This window comes from Schistocerca gregaria, chromosome 1, assembly GCF_023897955.1.
Source record: "Schistocerca gregaria isolate iqSchGreg1 chromosome 1, iqSchGreg1.2, whole genome shotgun sequence".
Classification (NCBI taxonomy): Eukaryota; Metazoa; Arthropoda; class Insecta; order Orthoptera; family Acrididae; genus Schistocerca; species Schistocerca gregaria.
This window is the reverse complement of record NC_064920.1, coordinates 500,256,486-500,275,559: the sequence shown is the minus strand read 5'-3', so window position 1 is coordinate 500,275,559 and position 19,074 is coordinate 500,256,486. Positions and strand designations below refer to the sequence as shown.

At 43.1% G+C, this 19,074-nt stretch overlaps 1 protein-coding gene across 1 annotated transcript in view; it reads right to left on the bottom strand.

Moving 5' to 3' along the window:
* Positions 1–2,317: 2,317 nt before the first annotated feature.
* Positions 2,318–19,074, bottom strand: part of LOC126354003 (peroxidase-like) — a 268,422-nt gene continuing 251,665 nt past the window's right edge. The window contains exons 16-18 of the mRNA XM_050003316.1: positions 14,054–14,223; positions 11,301–11,409; positions 2,318–3,598 (exon numbers count right to left, since the gene is read on the bottom strand). Of these exons, the coding sequence (XP_049859273.1) occupies positions 3,448–3,598; positions 11,301–11,409; positions 14,054–14,223 (430 nt within the window). The 3' untranslated portion in view covers positions 2,318–3,447. The remainder of the gene's footprint in view (positions 3,599–11,300; positions 11,410–14,053; positions 14,224–19,074) is intronic.

Below are 19,074 nucleotides of genomic sequence, written 5' to 3'. Positions count from 1 at the left end.
AGACATGGACAAGAAATATATTAGATCTACGAAAATATCATCAAATAAGAGACAGGCGTAAAGGAACTTTCGCTGTTTTTTTCGGTTTGTTCTATACGTGTTAAGTAATGAGACAATATAGCAATGTTTACTTATAAATACGAGAGAATTCCAGCGAGGTATGGTTAGCGATACATTTATAACTATCAGCCCGACGTAGCACCTTCCCTGATAGTGCTGGAAGAGAATGAAGTGCTTTGTCTCCCAGGATAGGTTGCTAGATGGAGCGGTGATATGTGTATAAACAGATAGGATGCCTTCCGAGTCACATCTATCGAGAGCCGACACAAATAACTAAGAAAGTCTACGTCACGGACTGGTTATAAAGACTTGGAGTGACCAAAGTTAGCTGAAAGTTCATTTTCAAGACAATATGAATAATAATGGAGAAACATACGGTTAGTTTTCAACCTGAAAATGCATTAACACTGCTCGATAATTTTTCTATAATTGAACATTGCTTGCTTAGCGATAGCCGATTAACTTGTGTGTAGTTAGTCTTATTATCAATCGTTGGCGGGTTATACTCAGTGCTGAACATTTATGCCAAGTTGCGAATATGCTAAGGACCAGGACTCGAGGCCAAATACTAATATCGCGTCTGCTGCCGTTTGACATGTCAACCACTTGTACGAATCAAGAGCCCGAGCTTCAGTCTGGCGCAAACTGTCCTCCTTTCCTTACATGCTCTACCCGTTTCCATTGTGTTAGCTCCAAAAAGCGACTCTCGCCATTCTTCGGGACTGACTCTCTACAGGGTAAGTATCGGGGAGGCAGACGACGTGGCAGAAAAAAGGGATGGGATGTACGTGTGGGAGAAACGGGTGATCCACTAACGCAGTCACAGTTTGGCAGAGCATCAAATGATTCGAGCGCACTTGAATCACCAGGGGTTTATGGAATACCAACGGAGTTATTAAAGCTTGCGCGAGGCATAGGAATTAGAAGCTAAGTTCATCGAAACACGAGACAAAAAATCACATTGAAACAGAATAGCTAAAGATTTGTGATAAAACTACTATGAAGACACGAATAACTGAAAGAGTGAACTATCGGACGGTTAGTTCAATATTTTAGGCTTGCAGTCTGCTGACAAGAACATTATACGAAGGTATGGAAAGAAAAATTGAATGGGCATTGGACGAGGATCAGGTTGGTTTTAGAAAAACTGGAAGTGCCACCAAAGCAATTGTAACGCTGCACGCAACAATGGTAAGAGGAACAAAGAAAAACCTGGATTATACTATTCTTTTTATTTATTCTAGATACGATAGAACACGCTTTTAATCACGTTTGGTTACGTTCATATGTTGGAAATTTGTTGAAAGGCATGTCGTGGACGCACTGTACACCGTGTGCTGTCTGAGAGTGAAAATATCCAGTGTACGATCAGAACTTGCCACGATTAAAAGCGTGTTCTTCATGTCTAGTAGAAGAGAAAAGGATTGTATGGTATGTATCAATCACTGATATCTGTAGACAGAATTTACTTTTTTAAAAATTAAATTTTAGCTGAGTGTGTTGTGGAAGGTATTTGACTTGGGTAGTTTGTGCAGCTTTATTGATAATAGTGCTACGGTGGTGTAATGGTCAACATATCTGCCTAGTGAGCAAGAAAACCTAGGTTCGACACCCGGCTCCAGAGCAAATTTTAATTCACTTCTTCAGCTTCCAACGTTATCGTACAATTTACTTTTTCCAAAAACTAGTATATTTAAATGACAGTTCTGGACTGGTGAAAATCTACGATAACTCTGTAAAGACACATGATAAGTACTCAAGTATGTGACTAATATTCAGTACCAAAAAAAGCCAAGTGGGACTAATATAAAAGAGGAGTACAAAAAAGACGAACTGTTAAAAAAAGGGGATGAGGCAGTATTACAGTTCAAATGTACGTCGTTGCTCGTGAATGACATGCATTCACAATACATTTCAGGGCGTTGTATCACGCAATATCAGAGAGAACTTAATGTTCAGTAACACGTTCCTGCATTCAGTAGACAGTCGTCATTTCTCTGTTCTGAGTTATGTGCGACTACATGCTAGAAATGTTGCTGAACGTTAAGGTCGGCAGTACTTCAGACAATGTAACATCACGCTTTTTAATTACATCTAAAGATAAAGTGACATTTGGTGATGAAGCTTGCTCATAACACGTGTCGTGTTTCTGCTTCGAATAAAACAGTAACTGAACTACTAGTGTTTTTAATAATTGTCAACAATTCATTTCATTTCAGTTTAGGAGGTTGTTATTAATAAAAAGAACATCATTAAATATAATAAATATAAGAAATTTAATACTCAAATTATGTATAAGCGATAAAAAAAGGATAAACTTATGTTTTTACATGCTGACACCAAAGGTTCTGCATCAGATTCTTATATACAGTTTGTTTACAGATATTGTAACTATATAAACAACTTAACATACGAGTATATTACATTTCGTTCGTTAATTATTCGTTTACATACACAGACATACAAAAATATATAACTACCTCTAGCGTGTTTTATGATACAAGAAACCAAGACCTTATGGTATTAGTATGGAATGATTATTCATTATCTGTCAGAGAATGTCACAACAGCTGTGTAATGTTACTGAAGCCAAATAAATATTTTCTTACAACCCCAAAAGGTATTTTACAAATAGTTCTTGGGAATTGTCAAACGTAGCACAATTTGGAGTTTTGACACAATACACTTTTTCGTTAGTCGTAGCAATTGCGAAGACTGACATGACTAATATCTTGCTTCACAGAAGATGATAGTTGAATATTAAATGTAATATGTAAGCGTCCACAGTCGCTTGAGATTCGTAAGATTGTTTTGAAACTCATGGATGAATATAAACGAAATCGGGAATATGTAATCTGTAAAAAGGAACAAATCGTTGAGCCAAAGTCGACACACTGCAAAAGACGATTATGGCATACTGTAGGAGGAGCAATGAATACTCTCTTGAAATAGTAACGAGAAGAAACTTAACAAAATAGTTTATTACACGGACCTAATTGGTCCTTGAGCAGCCACTAGGCAGTATGCCTTACGACCGTTCGTGTTATGTTTGTTGCAGTTTTCAACCACAGTTTACTTCACTTCTCATTTGTAAACACAGCATTGTTAAAGAGTACGTGCAGATTGAGAATTCCGCTGCATGTGACTGGCGTACATGTGTGACACGTGCTGTCGAGTGGGTGGTACTTTGGGAGGTAAGAGAGACTGCACGAGTTGGCACTGACACAACCTTCGACGGCGTGGCTGTCGACGTAGCTGGCCCAAGATGCTGTCTGATGCACAGCCCCCTAGCAGCGGTTCGTGATCCCCGTCATCTGTTCGAGTAAGTCGCAGAATGCCGGTGCTGACCAGACACCAGTACATTCTGGATTAGCCGCCACTTCTGCTTTACTTCTTCTTCCTCCTGCCGAGCACGTCGAACACGGAGGCGATGTTGCTGACGTAGGTGGCTGCCGGCGCCGAAGGCACAGCGAACTCTGCCCACTTGGTGAGGTCGATGCTTGGGATCACTCCGCTGCGGCACGGCACTCGTGGGTTGCTGGCGACAGAAAGGTTGGTGTTAGCGAAGTGCGTGCTCGTTCATGTGTAAAACTGCTATAGTTTATCTACAACGACCTGAACAAGAGCTTCCAAGTTCCGGAAGCTGATAGGAGTTGGTAGACTCTGTAAGGGGTCCGTAGGCCCTTACTAGAACTTTGCACTCGGCATAGGTCGATAGGGCAAACAATCGATTGTGATGTGTTGCGAGAGCGAGTGTCGAGAAGAGCCAGGGTGGTTGGCAGGAATGGTGTGTGTGTGTGTGTGGAGGCCATTATTGGAATACAGGGGTTTTAATCGAGAAGGGTGTCACCATCGCCGTGTTTAGACCCCTAACTAATAAATAAATACCAGGAAAGTGATGAAGTATCTTTATAAAAGTGATCAGTGACGTTACTAGTGCTGATATTTAGTTTCGCTTCTACCGCGCCGGCCTAACCTTGGATTGCAGTGTTGGATGCAGTGATGGATTAGCGTGTGACGATAATGGCAAATGAAGAAAGCCTGTGCTGAGATTAGCCGTAATTAGTTATGTATGACGAAGGCAGTGGCTATCTCCTTTTTGTGTTTTGAGAAGAATGTAAGTTCGTAATTAGTAAAACTGCGTTGGTGTTCCTTATTATCATACATTCAGTATTATAGTATTGAACAGGACGATCTGGAAAGTAACAACTTCCACAGCAGTCAATTCCGATTACCAGCCCCATTAGGTTCACGGTCATGTTAATACTAAATATTGGGCTGCTATTCGATCAGATCAGATCGGGATAAAAACGGAGGTGTTGCAACCCCAGGCCATTAGTGTTTTCTATCTGGTCGCTGCCAAAAATGGCATCTAACAGTAGTCTACCGTAGCCGTTATGAAGTGATTCTGGTACCACGCCACGCCAGGTTAGAGGGAACATCTGTAGTGTTAGAACTGCACGATGGAACTGCAGCTTCTTGCCCCTGCGTTATTGCCCCCCCCGCCCCCCCCCCCCCCCCCCTGCCAACCTTCCCTTCAGCTGTCTTTGTGTCAGGTTTATGCATGCTTGAGCATGAGCTGCTTCTATTTCAAACGCAAATATCGACCGGTTTTAGTCACAGGCCGTCTTCACGGTTTCTATCCAAAGATAAAAAAAAATTACATGTAGTATATGATATAATAAATAATTAATAATGTTTAATAATCGTAATAATAATAGTTTCCATGCTATTTTCATTACGTTTATGATACAACTGACGTTTTCTTATATACATTTCATCGGGTGTATGCAATGATTATAATACTATTCAACATTAGGGTTCTGTAATGTTTTCAGCCTTGTATTGTATAATCGATTTATTCTATGTTTGGGGATAGCAACTTCGTTTTCTGTTTACGTTCACCAAAGATAGTCCTTTCCTATGCATTTAGCAAGAAAATTGTCATCGAGATATTTTTATACCATATGTCGAAAATACTTTCTAAAGATCTTTGACCAACTCCTCAATATTTTGTACGATTGTAATACTTATGCTTCTGATCATCTCTTCAGTATTGATCTGTTTACGCTTGTTATTATCTAAAAGCCCTGTGTCGTATAATGGAATTCATGACATGCTCTAGATGTGAGACATGGCCATTATTTAAACAATGACAGATTTGACGTTGTGGGTTACTGTTTTAACGCTGTAAGTATTCGTGTATATTATGCACTTCCTTTGAAAAGAATTAGTAACATTTCCTGTACGCTACATGTGACTGTTTGATATCTTTGGATAGAAATTAAATGGCTCTGTTGGTAGTCATCCTCCAAAAATGTTCTTTTACAGGGTGTTGTAACAAACTTCGAGGGGCTGCAGAGGGTGTCTTCAGGACGAAATCGAAGATAGGAACCTGTGGTCAGAAACGTCGTTCAACGACGCTATAGAACGTTGAAGGTACAGGTTTTGGCGCCCGGCAATAGGCCACGCCTTCAGCAGTAAATATGACGTTGTATGGTGACGGACTATAGGCGGAAACTCTCGCAGTGTTGTCAGTTGTTTAGTGATCGCAGCTGATTGCCACGATAGTCAGTGGAGAAAATGGAGCTAGCTACTGCTTGACAGACTATTTGCTACGAGTGGTGTTCCGGCGTAAAGACAAGCGCCGGCACGAAGACGAAGACCGCAAGAGCAGAGAAGGCTCTGAGACGACGTCAGCCAATAGTACGCTGGCTAGGATCGCACCACGACAGGAGCGGCCTCTAGCCGAAGAGACAGTAGAAGACGCGCAATAGTACACCCGGACTAGACGAGCCTTCATCCTAACTGTTATACTGAGACTTGGCCTTATATTAATTGCTTGCATGGATTTTAATTTTAATAATGAGCAGCCTCAGCTGCACCGCTTACCTAGGATTTACGTAGGTTTCAGAATAACAGTATCTACCGTTTGTTTATAGTGGACATCGTCAAGCTATAACTGCAAATCCATAAATTACCATCAGGTTGTATCTTATCTTATCTCTGAGATAAGTTTTACAGTCTGACGATAATTTATGGATTTTTAGTTTTAGCTTGACGATGTCCACAATAGACAAACGGTAGATACTGTTATTTTGAAGAAGGTTGGGTTATACCGGCTGAAACCTAGGTAAATTCTAGGTAAACGATGCAACTGAGGCTGCTCATTATTAAAATTAATATCTATACAGTTGCTTGAATGGACATTGCAGATAGCAAAGGACATTGATTATTTGCACATCGCTAATTGCTCGCGACCTAAAGTTAACTATTGTTAATCTACTTTATTGTAATAGAAACCATTAATGTGATTTGCTTGAACTGTTGTATAGCTATCCGAGAAAGCAGCATCCTTTAGGCACCCTATAAGAGACAAGTGGGCAGGACACAACAGGTGGGATGGTCTGTTGCCTTGGTCGATGATAGTCTCAGACACGGGTTTCCTTTTGCAGTTTATTTTTCTCCTCTGTACGGAAAACATAGGCGATTTTACAGAGTTCCAGGAGAAAAATAAACGGCGGGTGGAAATCGATGTGCAAAACTCTTATCCATCTAGGCAACAGAGCATCGCATTCGTAGGAAATAAGCCCTGCCTACTACGAAGCTACATCTTCTCCACTGACTATCGTGGCAATCATCGCGATCACTGAATAACAAACAAAATTGCGAGACTTTCTGTCTGCTGTCCGTTAGCGTACAAAGTCACGTTTGCTGCCGAAGTGGTAGCCTAGTTGCAGATACTAGCGTCTGTAGCTTCGACAATCTGTAGCGTCACTGGATTATGTTTCCGGACACAGTCTCATATACTCGAATTGGTTCTTAAGACACCCTTCACAGTCCTTCGAAAGTTGCCACAAATGTTCGCGGGGCACGCTGAATAGCCGGATTTCCACACAGCTCTGAAAGCTGGGTCAGAGTGTCGTGAACAAATTATACATTTACACCTACACTCCACGAACAACCTTAGGTGTGTGGCAGAGCATACGTCTTTAACAACTGTTATTTCCTCCCTTTACTGTACCATTCGTGAATGTCTGTTTCTGAATATCATATTTATCCAACTGGAGCCTCAGCCCATTTCAGCGTTGATGCTGGAGTGGAAAAAATTGGATATTTATGGTAAGGACTATGAGGGGAAAACTGTAGAGGTCATTGGTTCCTAGGCTTAGGCACTACTTAATCTAACTTAAAATAAATTACGCTAAGGACAAGACACACACATGCCCGAGGGAGGGCTCGAACCTTCGAGGGGAGGAGCCGCGCGAACCCTGACAAGACACCCTAGACCTAACGGCTACCCAGCGTGGCTGCTGGAGCGCATCTGGCAATTGATATTTGGGAACACTGGTTTTGTGAGGTAGGACCTGTAGTGTGTCCAGTACATTCGCTTGATTTGACGCCTCTGGTTTTTATTTTCTGTGAACAGGACGAAAGAGTGGTGTACGTCAGTCCTGCTGCCGCCAGCGCTGAGCTGACTGGCCAAATCAGTAATGCTCTTCGCGGCATAAAAGAACAATCCTGCCATGCTCGACAGAGTCGGCCGGTCATTGCTGTTTAGGTGTGAAGCATGTAATGATGCTAAGCGCGTACTCTGAAGCCTTGTTTTAAACTTATTCGAAACTGTCTGTCGTATAGTGCTTTTTGTGTACATTCCTCAGAACCTTACCGCTGTCTCAAACTCATAAACGACTGCTTAAAAAAACGTATTTTGCAACAAAAAATTACCATCTGTTCTTGTCTATCGATCGCAAAAGACTATCGATGAGATGCTGTAAAAAAAAACCTTGTGTTTGAAGCATAAACACCTCGTGTTTGGAAGCACTGTCCAGTATTTGAGCAGCACACAGCTTGTTTCCTGACGATTCTGTAATATACAAGTGATTACCTTCTTTGGTAACAGTGGGAAAATTTAAAAGACTTTTGACCAAAGTCCACTTTTTTCATTGAGTGTTAGCTTACCATAAATTTTGATGTCGCAGTCTGACAAAGAGTAGGCAAATCACTATCACAAACCTCTTAGGATGTGGAAATCAAGATAGAGGCTAATTCGATGACCGAAAACGTAGTAGAGTGTGAACGCTACTACCCCAAGTAACGTGACCTCAGATCAGTACCGTTGAACAGAGTCTGTACTGTCTTGGGCCGCAATATACATTCGCAGTTTCCCAACTCAAAGACCAGGCTCATAAATCGAGGTTAAAATGGTATTCCATAACTAGCTGACGAAGACTTCAGTAACAATATACGATCTACCTTATTTCATCAATCATTACCAACTAATACAGCAGCTTTCCTTCATGAAGATGCACTGTCTCACAATAAATGAAGGGCCCAGAAGACATAGATGTCAATGTAACTTTCTACACATACGCACCAGCGGCAGGTACGTACACGATTAGAGCTACAATTCTCTGTGACATGTAGAACTCCCATCAGAGTGCGTTAGTGCTGTTCGTGTTTAGTGTTGTTGCCAGGCCTGGTAGGGTATATAAGGGGCGTGAACAACGTCAGATGTTGAGTGACTACTGTGAACACGGAGATGCCACGTACTCGTGGAAGACAGCGCTATCAAGAACCGACAGAGTTGGAAAGATGGATCATTGTGGGTCTCCATTTGGGCGGCTGGTCGATTCGCGCAATATCCAGATAGTGGCGCACTCGGATGTGACAACGGCCTGTCATTCTAGGACGAGTGAACGTGAGGGCACCCATATTCGTCCACAAGGTTCTGGTCGACCACGTATGACCACCACAGGGGAGGATCGCAGTGGTGAGCGCGTCCCTATCTACGTCTGACATCTGAGAACCAGTGCTGGACTCCTTGTAACATTATGTGTCTTCTATACCATTGGTAGCAGAGTAACAGCAGCCGGACTAGAGAAATTTCCGTCCCATACTTAGGTGGCCATTAGCACTGCAACACAAACGGCTGCGTCTGAAGTGATATCGTGATGGTAAAGAATGGATCGCTGATGGCGTCGCATTGTGCACTACGATGGAGGACCATCGTCGGCCAGTGCAGCGGCAGGGGTCTCTGGAGAGAGGTTCCATGCTTTGGTACTCCTGGCACCATGGTGTGGGGAGCATCTAATAAGACTGCAGGTGACAGCTGGTACTGAGTGAGGGAGCTGTGATGACACAATGATACGTCACGGACATGGTGTGTCCTGTGAGTTACCTCCCATGCATCAATATCGTCAACATGTGGCACGTGTCTCCGTGAACTGTCTGGGTGATGTTGAAGTAATCTTGTGACCAGCGAGGTACCCAGATCTGTCGCTGATAGAACACATGACTAAATGGGACCAGCTCGGACGTCAGCTTTCGTTCAGATCCAGTATCCAGAACATCAGGGACCGGTTACAACAGTTGTGGTCCAGCTTGCCTCAGAAGAGGATACAATGTCTTCATGACGCTGTTTCCAACCGAATGAGTGCATGTATCCAGCCCAAAGGTGCGGCAACGTCTTACTGGTAAGTAGGCTCATGGCAAAGTTCTTCCTAAATTTGAAGCGATTTTCTTATCACTGAAATAACATCACAAACACTTGCGACCCGAGAAGTTTCTGTCCGTTTCCCCCTCTCCCTTCTGGTTGTCGGGCAATTAAATATCGCCACCACTATCTGGGTCCTTCTGCATTCGCTGGAGTCACAGGATGTCAGACTAAACGTGAAAGCAACTTGCTGATGCAAATTAGTAGGAGGAACTATACAGCAGCGTAACAGCACAGAATTACTGGTGTATGTACTTTGAAGAGGGCGGGGAAAGGAAAGGGAAGGGAAGGGATTGCTGATGTCAGCTGCATCGAGACATTACATGGAATCAGCGGCTTCGAGTGAAAATGTGTGCTAGACTGGGATTCGAACCCGAGATCTCCTGTTTACTAGACAGGTGCGTTAACCAATGCGCCAACCGTGACATAATGTTCATTTCAACTGCATGGACCATCTCGAAACGCCTTGCGGTCGACCAGCCCCCCACCGAGCGCCACCCATTCGCAGCCCCCTTCCGTTTCCTCCATGCTCGCTGCTCTGAGATTCTCGCAGGAGGTCGGACGTACTTGTGTATTCACAGTGAAGAAGGTGGATCCATTGCCGGTCTAGGCTAATCAATTATATCAATGGGTGGTGTCTGTTCTTACGGACCTGTACGAAAGAACAGACGCCACACATTTATATTATTACTGGTAGGCCGCTGAAAGAAGCCACACAACTCAAACATCTAATATTACGAAGAAAATATGGTTTGGCACGGTCACATCAAATCACTTGCAGGGGCAACTTTGACTTATAAGGAAAATTCTGGGGAAGTAATGAAAAGAAGGCCTAAATTGGTATCAATAATTTTGGTATTATTATTCAGTGTTCGCCTCTCTAAAATAAACACTTTGATAGGATAGTTAATGTGTAAGGGGGGGGGGGGGGGAATAATGAAATAATTAGCAACCAGTTGCATAAAACAAATTTAATTTCTTCGCCGATATCGGGCGCTTAGTGTCCCCCAGAAGGTTATACCTCCCGCATTATTTGTGTCAACAATAAAGTGCATACAGCAAAATGCCATGGTCATGTAGTTCGCAGTATCTGCACAAAATTAGTAGCACAGTGAGTTACGACCGACGCCGTTTCATATGTTTGCAGTAGTTTTAGCAATATCGTGTGACAAGGACCTTCCATCGGATAGACCGTTCGCCGGGTGCAAATCTTTCGATTTGACGCCACTTCGGCGACTTGCGCTTCGATGGGGATGAAATGATGATGATTAGGACAACACAACACCCAGTCCCTGAGCGGAGAAAATCTCCGAGGCAGCCGGGAATCTAACCCGGGCCCTTAGGATTGACATTCTGTCGCGCTGACCACTCAGCTACAGGGGGCGGATAGTTTCAGCACTGATGACTGAACAATATCGGGCGACAGAGCGGGTGAACAATGAAACTGCTGTCTGTGTCGTACAGTAATAGCAGTGTAAAGACACTTTCACATGGCCCTAAAAGCGTTAGTGTAAGTACATTTCTGAATGAAGAATAGCAGGGTGATCAAGGAATCAGTGATCCCAGACACTTTGTCGTCTGGGTTAGTACAAAATAGTAAAAAACTAATAATAGTAATATATAATAGAAATAATAACAAATAAAAAATAAATTATAATAAATAATATAAAAATATTTCATACGACGCAAACACATGTTACTTCGTTATCAACAGATAGCACGCATTCTTAAAACAAATACTTACATCTCATGATCAGGCAGCACCATAGGATAGATCTGTATGGTGTCAATGAGATCTGTATTATCGCAAACCACTCTAGACAGCTTAATTTTTCTAATTTCTTGCAGTTGCTCTGGAAAACAAACATGTAGGTCTAATTAGACTTTTTCTATTTGGTGCTGAGGGCTAAAAAAGACACTACAAATAATTTGAATGACTATTTCCACATTCAACAAAGATGAATTACTGTTAATTTATTTTGCAAACTACACCGCTGAAAAATACACAACCAAGTAGTAATAGAGACTGTCCTCACAGCAGCCAAACTGATGTCGTAATAAGAACCAAACTTTTATCGACCGATTGGCATAATTAGTCTTATGTTTCTTAATTGTGCCTTAATCGACAATGATACGTAGCATGAGAACGTTGAAAGTATCAAGAACTGTAATACTGGAGAGGTAGAGTTTGTAAACGGGTAATATGGTGTTATCGATATTACCTTTTAATTTTCTTTACTTCACTTGGCTTTATTTGTGACAAAAAAATTCATAGATAGACCTAATTCACCTGCCACCCTCTTTCCTCTCCCAACCAAAAGCCAGAAAAAATGCAGAATAAGAAGGAAGAGTAATCTATTAGAAATTCTATGAGCCGAGGCCTGGAAAGATGTAATTGGAAGTAATAAAGTAATTTACAAGTCTGAGTAGACAAAGTAAAACTTTAATAGTAAGGTTTTTTTTCTGTCCTGCGACTAGACGGTAGTTGCTACATCATCAGCCACTCATGTTGATTAAGTTTCAACTAAACACAGAAATATGGATAAGACTTCCAAAAGTAGCCGAAATGTCGGTTTGTTTAGTATTTTAAAAATTTTGTATGAATTTTGTATGATGACATGCCAGCGCAGTGAGAAGAATTTTGATAAGATGGATCAGTCCTTTGATTTAGATAAGAAAGACATAAAAAGAAACTGAAGCACAAAATGACGATGAATAGGGATAAAATTTCAGTGATATTGGTAATCATGAATAGTGAATTCTTCATTCCCCGATGGATGCCTACCGGTGTTTGTCGTTCGGCAGACAAGAAAAGAATAACTATACGCTGGCCTGAAGTTTTCTTACTTCCCGCCTAGCTGTCATAGTACTTGCAGTGGATGCTGATGCAATTTGGAATTCCTGTGTGATGGTCTGGATAGATGTCTGCCTATTACACATTACTAACCTCTTCATCTGTAGGCGGTCTCTGTACATCAACAGAAGAGGTCGGCATGTACACTTTTGTGCTGTGCCTGTACCTTCACGTTTCCACTTCACTATCACATCGGAAACACCTAGGGATGTTTAAGAGTGTGGAAATCTCACGTACAGACTTATTACACAAGTGACAGCCAATTACCTGACAACGTTCGAAGTCCTTCTGTTCCGCGGAGCGCCCCGTTCTGCTCTCTCACGATGTTTAATGACTACTGAGATAGCTGATATGGAGTCCCTGGCACTAGGTGGCAGCAAAGTGCGTCATAAAAATAATATGATAAACTTATGTTTTTGGAGGAGTCCGGATATTTTTGATCACATAGTGTACAATAACTTTTATCTGCCAATATAAGGAAGCAACTACGATATTTTGTGCTTATTATAAATGGCATTTGATCATGAAATCAGTGGTACAGTATGACACATGCAAATGTTTTCAGTGAACTTTTTCGAAATAACAACTGGGAAATGAACTCAAACGTTGGGCATTAACTGGCCGCCTGTAACTCTAAGTTTGGTTAGAACTGGAAATGGAAGCACGCCTCACAGTAATCACATTTTCCGGCAACTTTTCCGAAAGTCGTTACTGAAAACATTTTCGTAAGTCATTGCTTTACCCGTCCTGTTAAGAAATTTACATCACTGCTTTAGAAATTAGTTTCTTCTGCGTATGCGTAGAAAAAAAATGTTACTACACAGAATATTCGAGTCTTTATGTATTATCTGCTGCAAACATTTGTTGCTGTTTAACTGTTTTCGAAACATTACGGGTGTTCATTTTACGTGGAGCACCTGGTACATTAGAAATGAATGTCGATCCCTGGTGATTAGTATGGAACACCTACAATTTCTCCACTCGGAATTATAGTGAATGCTCTGACTTTGTTAATGTGTCTATTCGCAATCTGTTTGTTACATAGGATGAAACTCAACGTCGCTAATGACGTAATATTTGGTTTCCTACAAATAAACAAATGCTAAAGTGCCTCGAATGAACTGAAGAATAAAAACTATTGAAACTTCCTGGCAGATTAAAACTGTGTGCCGGACCAGACTCGAACTCGGGACCTTTGCCTTTTGCGGGCAAGTGCTCTACCAACTGAGCTACCCAAGCACGACTCACGGCCCGTCCTTCCTCACAGCTTTACTTTTGCCAGTACCTCGTTTCCTACCTTCCAAACTTTACAGAAGCTCTCCTGCGAACGTTGCACAACTGAAGAGCTTCTGTAAAGTTTGGAAGGTAGTAGACGAGGTATTGGCAGAAGTAAAGCTGTGAGGACGGGGCGTGAGTCGTGCTTGGGTAGCTCAGTTGGTAGAGCACTTGCCCGCGAAAGGCAAAGGTCCCGAGTTCGAGTCTGGCCCAGCACACAGTTTTAATCTGCCAGGAAGTTTCATATCAGCGCACACTCCGCTGCAGAGTGAAAATCTCATTCTATAAACACTATTGTTGGATAAAGATTGCGCGCTGAGTGGATCTGGAAGGGCCAGACACTTTAGCACAAACCAGAGCAGGCTTACCTGGCGTGAAGGAGGAGGGCTGGTTGGGCAGCTCGTACCAGAAGCGGTCCCCTCGGCGGGAGTAGCTGAACTGCGTGGCGATGATGCAGGCGAACGTGGGGCCCACCATGCTGCCCGGCAGTGGCTGCTCCGACAGACCGCCCGACCACAGGTCCACGTCGCTCGGGTGTCTGCCGGTGCAAAAGTACCACTCTCAGACACGGAAAAATATTATCGGTGCAAGGTAAAGAACTGGAAAGCGTGTAATCCTCCTCTGCTGTCGGAAAGGGTGAGTGCAATTTCAATGCGAGGTCAACAGTATAAGAAAAGTCCACAGAACAGCGGTGTAGGTACAGACATTGCCTTCAGTGATGAGCCTCTCTTCGAAATGAGACCCGATGACCAGCAAAGATGTGTCTGGAGATGCCCCAGACAGCGGTGGGTTACCAAACTGACTGTCGCTCGCTATTCGGCCCGGCAACCGGCAGCGGTGGTCTGGGGTGGCATGTTTTTCGTAGCAGGACACATCTGGTTCTCAACCGCGGCACTACTGCTGCACAGCGGTACGTCGATGATATTCTACGCCTTATTTTGGTGCGCTTCATAGCAAGCTATCTCGGGCTTACATTTCAGCAAGATAATGTCCATCCACACGCTGCGAGAATTCCTATTGATTGTCTGCCTTAGCCAGCAAGGTCGCCGAATATCTCCCCAACTGAGAATGTTTCAAGCATTATGAGCACGGTCGTTCATCCGATCTAAAGTGACAGTCGAACAGCATTTGAGACGATATCCCTGAGGAGGACACCCAACTACTCTATCAGTCAATGCCAAGCCGAATAACTGCTTGCGTAAGGGCGACAAGTGGATCAAATGGTTCAAATGGATCTAAGCACTATGGGACTTAACATTTGAGGTCATCAGTCCCCTAGAACTGAGAAATACTTAAACCTAACTAACCTAAGGACATCACACGCATCCATGCCCAAGGCAGGATTCGGACCTGCGACCGTAGCGGTCTCGCGGTTCCAGACTGAAGCGCCTAGAACCGCTCGGCCACATCGGCCGGCGACAAGTGGATCAACGCGCTATTGACTTGCTCAATATGTGAAGCTATTTCTCTTGAATAAATTATCCAACAGTATTTTTTAGTTGGATGCCACTTTGACAACTTGTGTGTCCCTAACCTACCACAGTAATCCAGGCGGGAAAGGGGACCCGCAGTTTACGGTGCAATCCGAGCCTGTCTGCTTTCTAGACACACTGGACCTACATCTGGAGTTATGGTCTGGGGCGCGACTTCATATGCCAGCAGGAGAACTCTCGTAATTATACCACGCACTCTGACTGCAAAATTTATGCGTCAATCTGGTGATTCGACATGTGCTGCCATTCATGAACAGTAATCCAGGGGACTGCAAACGCAATTCCACACAATGGCCTGAACAGTGAAAGATGTTAATGCGTTGGCAACCTACCAATACTCTTAATAGTTTAAATTAATTTATAGTTGTTTTTAGGACTTGAGATTAGACACACTGCCCACTTCATTTCATCTGCAAGCTGGGAAAGTTAGGTCAACTTCCGTTATCGGAAAATCAGGTAAGTGCTTTGTGGGAATATGCACTCTACTCATTGCTGTAATGGAAGAATAACCTGCCCAGCTCGTGACATTTATTCAAGTTGCTGCCTGATAAGCACATGGGGCAGTGTTGCGCAGCTAGTAGATCGCATACAAAATGACTTCGCTCATGCGCGGGAACACATTCTCGTTCTCAACGCTTTTGTTCCAAAGGGACGGCAGTCTTAGTGTGCTATCTCCTGCTGAGCTGCGCATTTCGGGCATTACAAGCCGCTATCTCTGTTGCATGTACTGATTTTCTTATTCAGTACTCTAGTCATACGCTACTGAAGTGTCGAATTATTGGTTATACTCTTTTAACCTGATGATACGATTGATTGCAGACATGTTAGCTGCACCATAGAAGTTTTGCTCGTGAATAGGTTTCGGGTTCTGCACTGTACTTTCCTCACAACACAGTGGCAGCTCGCAGATGAACGCCAGCCACTAACATTGTCTCCTCGCCTACTACGCCATCTGTGTAGGTACAGATCAACTTATTTTGTGCACCCTCTTGATGTTTTGTGGACACATGTCTTCCTTCTCTGTTCCTAATCCTCATGCTAAGTATCAAGGAAAACTAAGGTCCATTCCTTTCTATAGCTTCCAAGGCCATATTCAATTCCTTTGGCACATGTTGACCTACGTTCTTCATACGTAAATAGGCTCATAAATATAGTTTTTTTTTAGCCGACAAAGTAAGTTTACCACTGTACGAGTCGACGAGGTGCAGGACAGATACACAAAGAAGTTACATAGTGCATAATATCGCAGGGAAGCATATAAGACGTCGTCGTTTCATGCCGTAATTTACGGTCATCAAAATTTTAATACAGCTCAACACATTATACGACGGATAAAAAGAAGTGAAGCACCCAGGAGAGGAGGAAATTTTACGGACTGAGAGGATACGTTATATTATTTCAGTGATTGAAAGTTCGAGCCAAATTTACAAATAACTTGGAAGTATGAGCCCACTTAAAGGTATCGGATTGCGTCCCCCCTGGCCTAGATGCACGCACTCATTCGGTTGAGAAGGGTGTATTCTCTTCTGAGGCCAGATGGCCTAAAACTGTTGTAACTGGTTTTTGATATCCTGGATACTGGCACTGGGATGAAGCATTTGTGTCCTGTCAGGAACATACCTGGGAATCTTGCTGGTCACAGAAGTAACTCACCATCATGGCCACAGTTCAAAGACAAACGTGTCATATGTGGACGAACATTGCCCTTCTGAAAAATTGGTACCATGATACTGAGATATGAGAAGCAACCCAGGAGGATGCATGATGTTCGTGACCTACCACAGTGCCATCAGAATTCCCTCACTCACTAGCGATGGTGACCTGAAATTGTACTTGATGTCTGCCAACTCCATGACGCCGGGATCAACACCACTGAGCCTCTCAGAAACATTGCAAGACCAGGACCTCTCACCAAGTCGCCTCTCTACACTCCGATGATGTTCTTCTGCGGTAGTATAGAACCGCGGTTCGTCGCTAAACACGGTGACGCCTCTCATCGGCAACCCACGCTTCACAGTCACGCCACCATTCCAAACGCAGCCATTTGTGTACGGTGAGTTCTCGGCAGCGTACGGATGGAACGGTATTTCCCATTTCCAGCTGCTGCTAGCCCGCAACCTATATTTTGTAAGCAGTCGACTACATGCTCTCGTATGGCAGGCACATATGTAAATGGGTTATGATGTGCTTGGTGCACAATACGGCCATCAGCTCTTGTGTAGAGCCCGCAAATGGAGGCTCACAATGAAACAACTTTCAAATTCTGTCATCTGTTGATAACGCTGTTTTCCGCGACTACTCGCGTGTCCTTCTCATCGATCATTCAACATCTGATGCTGTTTGCGGTTATACCCGACTAGGCCTGATAACGACACTAAACACGAGCTACTCTAATGCACTCTGGTGGCCGTTCTACCACTCTGAAAGAAATGCATCTCTAATCAATTGCATACCCGCCGATGGCGTGCACATATACAAAATTATACTGGCACCCGTCTGTGCCTTCAGGGTGATTTGTTTTTCTCAAGCAGTGTAAGTCCATATATAATTTTCTTTGGTACAGTTCAGGAATTTTAGTAAATAATCTATTAGGTTTGATTAGTCTCCTATTACAGTTCATTGTTTTACAACGGGTATGCTCATTGCATTTTGATAACTTTCATGGTAATTCATACCAGAACCTAACATTAATGGATTACTTTCATGATTAAAGTTCAGAGAGTTTACACAAATTTAGTTTGATGGCATCACATAATACACATGGGAGGTTTAATAAGTAATGGAACATTTTTTTCTGAAGTCAGGTTTGTTTTTGTCAGGATTCCAATACACCACATTATTCCCCACTCTTTTGCCTACATAATCCTATTTTTCAGTATAATCTCGGTTCAACGTGCCAGTTTTACGCCACTTTACTGGGAACGCCTGTATGTCCGCATCGTTTGTATTGGTCGACGTCTTGCTGCACCGATAACCTTCCCATCGTCAACTTATTGCTTGCCGCGGAGTGCGGGTCAAACATATGGAAGACAACTTAAGAAAACTTCACAAGCCAAGCTCGGTAAAATGGCATTTTATTGGATGAGCGGTTTTGACAGAACTATGCTATCATCATAGCATCCTACGCTTCTGAATTTTTACGGCATATTATCCATCAGTGTTCCAAATCACTTCGCAGTGCATATGCAAAAAGAATAAGATCCGTTAATGACAGACAGCATAGTTCTGCCGAAACTGGTCGTCAATAAAATGCTTTTTAGTGACCTTGGATTGTGAAGTTTTCTACAGTTCCTATACAGTTCAGGTAGTACCCAGACTCACGACGTCAATGGAATGTGCGAGATCTGGGCAGTAGAGTGGATGAGGAAGAACAGTTGCAATGATGACAGATGCCTCGCCCAGCGACTAACCGTGCTCTTCTCCTCTGCCATGTCTCCACAGACATTGTGCAAGAGCCTATGAATGTCTGTGATGCTGTGGTTTGCCACTTGAAGAAACTCAATGACAGCCCTCCGCTTGGAACGCACCTGTGTTACAGTCGCCATTTTGAAGGCTACGTATAGCGCGACCACCGATCGGAACTTCACGGACTGAAGTGGGAATATTCCATGATGTCCCACAACAAATTCCGCACTTCTTAAACCGAAATTGGCCGAGAAAAAAATAAGTCGCATTATTCAGTGAACGCTCCTCAAAGCATTCATCTCGCATTTAGATGATTTGCAATAACTTCAGGACTAGACAGCGTCCAACCCTCCGCGCCTGTCATAGCTTCACTTCAGAGCGTACCAACTCCCGCTTGCAGTCGAAGGAGTGATCTAGTGACAGCCGTTGGCCGTTTTACATTTGCATTTACATGAAAGTGTTCGGGGTGGATAGGGATAACTACAGCCATC